Raw genomic sequence first — 7,464 nt, 5'->3', positions numbered from 1 at the left:
ATGTCGCCACGTGTCGCCTGGGGTCTTGCCGCCACGTATAGGGTTGTCTTTTTTGGCAATTCCGTTCACAGGTGGTCTTTTCTGGCAATTCAGTGGGGCAAGTGGTCCTTTTTGGCAAAACTTTGCAAGCTGGAGCCGACAGCCGAGCCCGAGCTATCAAGGAGCCGAGCCAGTCATGCCTTGTGTTAACCAGCCGAGCCTGGCTTATGTGTATGCCAGAAGTTATCCAATTTTGCAAGAGAAATCGCACATAACACCAAGGTTTGGTGTCATTAATGCACAGAACATAGAAATCAAATATCTTTTGCAGCTGACCCAAATCTTTGTCTAACCAATGGCAGCAAGCCCAAAATAGGGGATTTATAGCCTTAAAGTGTGCCTGACATGTGGGCCTAAATTTTTAAAGTGTACCAAATAGATGATTTAGGACTTAAAAATAACTCTACGCTGGTGTGCCGGTGTCGCGGCCATCGCCACATGTCAGACACTAGTCATGGCCTTAAATAAAGAATTTGGGCTAGCTGCAGCAAATTAGACAAAACAAAAATGGTGTCAGCTGCAAACGAGATTTGGTTTCTGTGCACAGCCCAGATTCTTGATAAAAAAAAGTGGGGTCTTTCATGCAACAAAAAAAAAAAGACAAGTAGACAAGTGGTAGTGCTAGTAGAATATCACTGGTGGTGAGAGGGGCAAGTGGTCAATAGTCCATTCCAAGAACGAATGGCATTGATGTTGGAGGCACGAAAGAGCAATCATCCGTTGCCGACTTCCTTCTTGTAGCTAAATATCGCTTTCTATTAATGGGAAAAAAGAGAGAGCTCTCTTTGCTAAAAAGAGTGGGTTTACCGACTGCCGTTGGAGATATTTGTCACTAGCGGTTTGGAGCTTTGGAAGGTGCGGCTTTTGATCAAACCGCATCGCTACCAGGACCGGCCGGCCGAGTGGATCGAGATCGGCCAGACCGCCTCTCCTCCGGGCAGCACGGTTGGCACGGGAGGAGGGAATCATGAGCGAGGGCACGCTGAAAATGGTGAGGCGCCTGCGCGTCCCCGACAGCGGCGGCGGCAGCAGCAGCATAGGCATCGTCGCCGACGACTGGAACAGCGGCGGGCGCTGCATAGGCGCCCGGATCCGCGGCGTCAACGTGGGGTTCCTGGACGAGCAGGTGCTGGTGCTGGTATTCCGCGCGCTCGACTGGGACCCCCGGACGCTCTCCTCCGTGGCGCGCGCCAGCCGCCGCCTCCGCGCCGTCGCGGAGCGCGTGCTGTGGCGCGACCTGTGCGCCTCGCGGGCGCCGCTGATGGTGGCGGCGCTCACGACCACGGCGACGGGGCGCGTCGGCGGCGGGTGGCCGGCGCTGGCGAAGCTGCTCCTCTTCTGCTGCGGCGGCGCCATGCCGGGCCACTTCGCCCCCGTGTCCCGGTTCTCCAAGACGTCCGGGCGGAGCTTCCTGCCGCGGCGCTGCGGCAGGGACGTCCTGTACGTGTCGGACCCTTGCGAGCACGCGGCGCCCGGCGACGACGACGACGTGGGCGCGTACCGGGGCGTGTTCCGCGGTTTCGTGGGGTCCCGCACGCGCGCCCGCCTGGTGGACGGCCGCACCCCGCTGGAGCCAACCGTGCGGTGCCCCTACTGCGGCGCCAGCGTCTGGAGCGTGGCCGCGCCGCGCGGCGCGCGCCGCCGCCTCGGCGCGCACGAGAGCCGGCTCCAGTACTTGGTCTGCGTCAGCGGCCACCTCCACGGCAGCTGCCGGCTCTCGCGCCTCTCCTCCAGCGACGGCGGCGCCGTTGGCTCCGACGACGACGACGATGATGCATGACGGGTTCGCTGACGCCGACAGCGGACGACTGAGGACGACCGGGCGCATGGCGCAAAGAGCCACTTGATGAAAGTAGCTCTACGTAGCGTTTCGTTTCGTTGGCTTAATTCATGTCGTCTTGCGGTGTGTTTCGCAGTGGACTTTTGCACCTAGGTTAATTCTTGTCGACACGATGATCGGATGATGGCTCGAGTTCACAGTTATCAGACGGCCTATGTGGGGAATTTTAGTTTTTGCCACTGTTTTCTTTGCTACTCTACTATTTGCCCTTGTTTACCTGGTACTTTCGGGGAAGGTCAGCGTTTATGCTCCCAATAATATCCCAATAGCAGATGCAGATGAGCTAGCAATGATCCCCTAAATCGAGCATAAACAAGCATGTAGACTGTGACACCTTCATGATCCAAGATGTACGAGGAGATGTTACACTTGCTAGAAACAAAACGCAGTTGAGGCACTTTATCACTCAATCAAGCATAACGAGCACGAGGTGACTGATTGAGACTGTACAGAGCACGATGTAATTTGCAAACATACTGAAAATGGTGTGAATCCTAAAAACCAGGAGGCAACTGCATACAGACATCCTCGTTGAGAAAACCATGGAGAAAAGAACTTCTAACATCAACTTGGGGAAGGCACCAACCACGGGAGACCGTAAGGGATAGCACAAGATGAACGATGATAGGCTTTATCACAAGGCTAAAGGTGTCGTGATAACTAATACTATGCTATTGAGTGAAGCCTCTTGCAACCAACCAGACGAACCTTGTATTTTTGAACTGAACCATCACGACGAAACTTGGTTTTGAATATCCACTTAATACCAACAATATTTGTGTTGGGTGGCCAAGGAACTAGTGTACACATGTGGATTGCGCTAAAGGGCATCAAACTAGGCAGTCCCCAACATCACCGGCCAAGGATGGTACGGTTTCCTCGACGGGAGATGTGTCCCCCCGTCCACGGCAACCACTTCTAGAGAAGGCGATGTTGCAGTCAAGGTGGGCAACTGATGCATGTAAAATGCATGCATAAACTTTGTAGTTTATTGCAACATATTACCACATATTTGCATCTTATATAATGCTATTTTCATGTTTTATATTGTTTTCAGGGATTTTCTAAACAATCTCCTCTCTTTTGGTTTTAACTCTGTCTGGCAGAAAACACCTTCTATTAGTATTTTTGACTTTCCAGGAGTTACGAGACTCGAAAAAGGGCACAGTCACGGGCCACGCTTTGAAATTTTCGAGACGAACAAAGTGGGACACCATGAGGTCAAAGGGCTGGGAACTAGGCCCAGTGGCGCGCCCACCCTCTTAAGGCGCACCACCAGGGCTAGTTTCCCCCTCGACCGTCCGATCAGCCTCAATCTTGCGGCCACGGACTTTGTTTGACCTAAAAACCCATATATATATGACCCCCTAGGGTTTCCTCTGGGAGACGGCGGCGGAGGTCAAAAACACATAAACAGAGAGTCAGCACGCCGCCGCCGGTGGAGATCAGAGGGGGGAACATTGTCGAAATCGTCTCCGGTGGACTGCACCCCCCACCCCCCCCCCCCGGCGTGGTCATCATCATCTGCATCAACACCCTCAGCACCATCTTCATCTACCCTTTGTAATCTCTTGGAAAACATGATGTGTGAGGCAATCTATCATTTTCTCATGATGTATTGTACCTCTATGTCTTTGTTTGGGTAGTGACTTGTTCTTGAAAATTGTGAGATAATTTATTGATGGTTGCATATAAGTATTTGTTATCTTCTATGATGATCTCTTGTACTGATATATGAGTGCACACATATGTTGGGGAATGCATGAGTTTGTCACCGTTGCATGATGATAGGAGTGTTGGGTTCGTTGCATAGAAAACAAAAAATTTATACCGCAAAGACGAATAAAACCAAGATTCAATCTATGGAAAAACCAAGATCTAATCTATGTGATCGGAGCAACGAGATAGATGAGAAACTAACCCTCGAAGATCCAAAGCCTTAACGAGATCAGATCTCGTGGTTGATGTAGACGATCGTTCCGGTGCTGCAATTCGGCAGCACTTCCGTACTCGGTCACGCGTATGGTGTCGATGAAGTCCTTCCTCTCCCCGTTCCAGCGGGAAGCGGAGGTAGTAGATCCCCTCGGAATCCCAGCAGCACGATGGCGTGGTGGTGGTGGTGGAGGAGAAATTCATGCAGGGCTTCGCCAAGCCTGCGTAGGAAGAGAGAGGAGGGAGAGAGGTGGCGGCTAGGGTTGGAGGGAAGGGATTTGCTGCGCCCCTGCCCCCTCCCCTCTTTATATAGGGGGAGGGTCGGCCAGGGCTGCCTTGGCCCCTCCTCCAAGCCCTAGGGCCGGCGCACCAAGAGGGAAGGGGGGGAAACTTACCCCCCAAGTCTTCCCCCCTTTAGGGTTTCCCCAAAACCCTAGGGGTTGGCCGGCATGGGCCTTGAGGTTGTGGTGCGCCTGGCCCATTAGGGCTGGGCTGCACCCCCTCGGCTCATGTGGCCCTTCCCAGGGTCGTGGGCCCACTGGTGGCCCCTCCGGAACCTTCTAGAAACTTCCCGGTCTTCCACCGGAAAATTCCCGAACTTTTTCGAAGCCCGAAAAATAACTTGCCTTATATGAATCTTATTCTCCGGACCATTCCAGACCTCCTCGTGATGTCCTAGATCCCATCCGAGACTCCGAACAATATTCCGTCTCCATCTCATATTCCATATCTACTTAACAACATCGAACCTTAAGCGTGTCACCCTACGGTTCGCGAACTATGCAGACATGACCGAGACACCTCTCCGATCAATAACCAATAGCGGGACCTGGAGATCCATAATGGCTCCCACATATTCAACGATGACTTCGTGATCGAATGAACCATTTACATACGATACTGATTCCTTTTGTCGCGCGATACTTTACTTATCCGAGGTTCGATCATCGGTATCTCTATACCTAGTTCAACCTCGTTACCGATAAGTACTCTTTACTCATACCGTGGTATGTCATCACTTGTGACCTTGTCACATGCTTGCAAGCTAATTAGATGACATTCCACCGAGAGGGCCCAGACCATATCTATCCGTCATCAGGATGGACAAATCCCACTCTCGATCCATGGCTCCATGCGCTTCAACTCATACTTTCAGAATACTTAATCCCATCTTTATAACCACCCATTTACGAAGTGGCGTTTGATGTAATCAAAGTACCCATCCGGTGTAAGTGATTTACATGATCTCATGGTCGAATGATTAGGTTACTATGCATCGAAAGCTTATAGCAAGACGAACTCAATGACTTGATCTAATGCTATACTTACTATGGGTGTGTGTCCATTACATCATTCTCCTAATGACATAACCTTGTTATTAATAACATCCAATGTTCATGATCAGGAAACCATGATCATCTATTAATCAACAAGCTAGTTAAACGAGAGGCTTACTAGGGACTCTGGTTGTTTACAAAACACACATGTATCAATGTTTCCACTTAATACAATTATAGCATGGGATGTAAACATTTATCATGAACACTAATATATAACAATAACCACTTTATTATTGCCTCTCGGGTATATCTCCAACAGTCTCCCACTTGCACTAGAGTCAATAATCTAGTTTACATTTGTAAAGATCTAACACCTTGGCCTTCTGGTGCTTATCATGTTTTGCTCACGGGAGAGGTTTCAGTCAACGAATCTGACACGCTCAGAAACGTATGTATTTTGCAATTCATTTGCGTCTCCACGCATCACTCATTTTCCAAATGAGTCGGCATTAATCGTATATGTTTGGTCTTCTGGTGGAATCTTAATTCCGCGGTCTGAAACATATTACTAATATTGTCACACGCAATATAGCTTCACAGTTCTGACACTATCGGAACTACACCAAGTTCGAAAAGAACTTCTTAACTCAAACACCCTCGATCATTGTCAAAATAATGATATACTCTGCCTTCGTTTGTAGAATCCATCACAATATTTAGAACTCGTCTAAATCTAGCATAGACTTCTTCTAGCCCATTGTGATACCTTTTAATGAACACTTAGCCTAATTGAGATTCGAAATTCATTTTTATATGTGACCAAACTAATATCGGTGCAATACCTTACAGCGATTTGTTTGTCATTCCCCATACAAAACTATATATCCTTGGTTCTTCCAAAGCACTTAGGGATATTCTTACTGTTTTCCAATGATCATCACATGAATCATTCTGGTATATGCCCGTAACACTTTAGAGCACAGGACATCTGATTGTGTACATATTATTCGTGATCTAAAATCACTCATGTGTTTTTACTCATTGAATGTCAAATACACTCAAGTCTTGTTAAACCTCCACATGGAAATGAACACCTTCTTGACATTTTTCATATTGAATTACTTCAATATTTTATTCTATGTACTTTGACTTAAACTTATTATGCGCTTCAATCTATCTTCATAGATCTTGACGCCAAATATGTTTTAGTCCATATCCTTTCAATGAAACTTTTTAATCACATCAAGTATAAAATTACATCATTTCTAATCAACGATATGTCATCCACATAAAGTATTATAAATATGTCTCAGCGCTCCCACTTAATTTCTTGCAAATACAAGCAACTTCATCGTTTCCGATGAAATCAAAAACTCTTTGATTATTTCATCCGGTGAAGATTCAACTCCGTGATACTCACTTCATCCAGTGAAGTTTATATACCTATCTAGTATTCTACGGACCAGCAAAACTCTCGGTTGTATCTTGTATACACCCTTTATACACACTTCTGTTAAGTAATGTATTTCTGCCATCCTACTAACATATCTCATAAAAGAAATATGTAGCGATTACTAGAACAATCCGTATAGACTATAAGCATCGCTGTGAAAGATCTAATCTTATAGCAGTCAACTCTTTAAACTTTGTCGTAAACAAACTTTCGACAAGTCGAGCTTGTTCAAGGATTTTACATCCATGTCTATTTATTTTATAGATCCATTTACTTTCAAAAAGTATTTATTCCTTCAGAAGGTTTACCAAGCTCCAAGCTTGATTATAGATACTATCTTGGATTTCATGGCACTTAGCCATTTAACGGAGTCAGGGCACATCATAGCTTCTTTGTATGTAGTTGGTTTATTATTGTTCAAAAACAATTATTTATCCACAAATCATTTATTTGATCACAAAGTAAACCATACCTACAAGATTCAATAGGTACTTCGATCTCCATGGCTATAACACTTTGTAGACATGGGAGCCATGAGCATCATGGCCGCTTCCGGAACCATTTTCGATGCTGCGCTACTCTGCTCATTATGCTCAGGTTCATCAACCTTATCGAGTTCCATTGTCCTCCCACTCAAATATTTCGCGAGATTTTTTTTATTGGAAATAAGCAAGAAACATCGACAACCACTTTTGTCTTTGACTTCATAGTGGAAAGAATTCCCAATTAGTCCTCTGGGATAACCAACAAAGACATTCATCCGATTTTGGTTGTAAACTCATTTACTTATGCTATGCATACCAAAATTTAAGAAAGGACTATTAGGGTTTATACCCATGCCATAACTTGTATGGTGTCATTTCAACGGAATATGATGACGCTCTATTTAGTGTAAAAGCGGTAGTCTCTAAAGCATAATC

The 7,464-nt window shown here is 46.7% G+C and overlaps 1 protein-coding gene across 1 annotated transcript; it reads left to right on the top strand.

The window, feature by feature from the left end:
* The first annotated feature begins 743 nt into the window (after positions 1-743).
* On the top strand, positions 744-2,043 carry LOC127305347 (EID1-like F-box protein 3). Its single transcript, XM_051335758.1, has one exon. The coding sequence runs from the start codon at positions 1,007-1,009 to the stop codon at positions 1,817-1,819; it is 813 nt and encodes a 270-aa protein (XP_051191718.1). The 5' UTR covers positions 744-1,006; the 3' UTR covers positions 1,820-2,043.
* Positions 2,044-7,464: the final 5,421 nt, after the last annotated feature.

The sequence above is a fragment of the Lolium perenne genome, chromosome 6 (assembly GCF_019359855.2).
Source record: "Lolium perenne isolate Kyuss_39 chromosome 6, Kyuss_2.0, whole genome shotgun sequence".
Taxonomy (NCBI): domain Eukaryota; kingdom Viridiplantae; phylum Streptophyta; class Magnoliopsida; order Poales; family Poaceae; genus Lolium; species Lolium perenne.
Note: the sequence above shows the minus strand (reverse complement) of the source record. Positions and strands in the feature narration are given on the sequence as shown.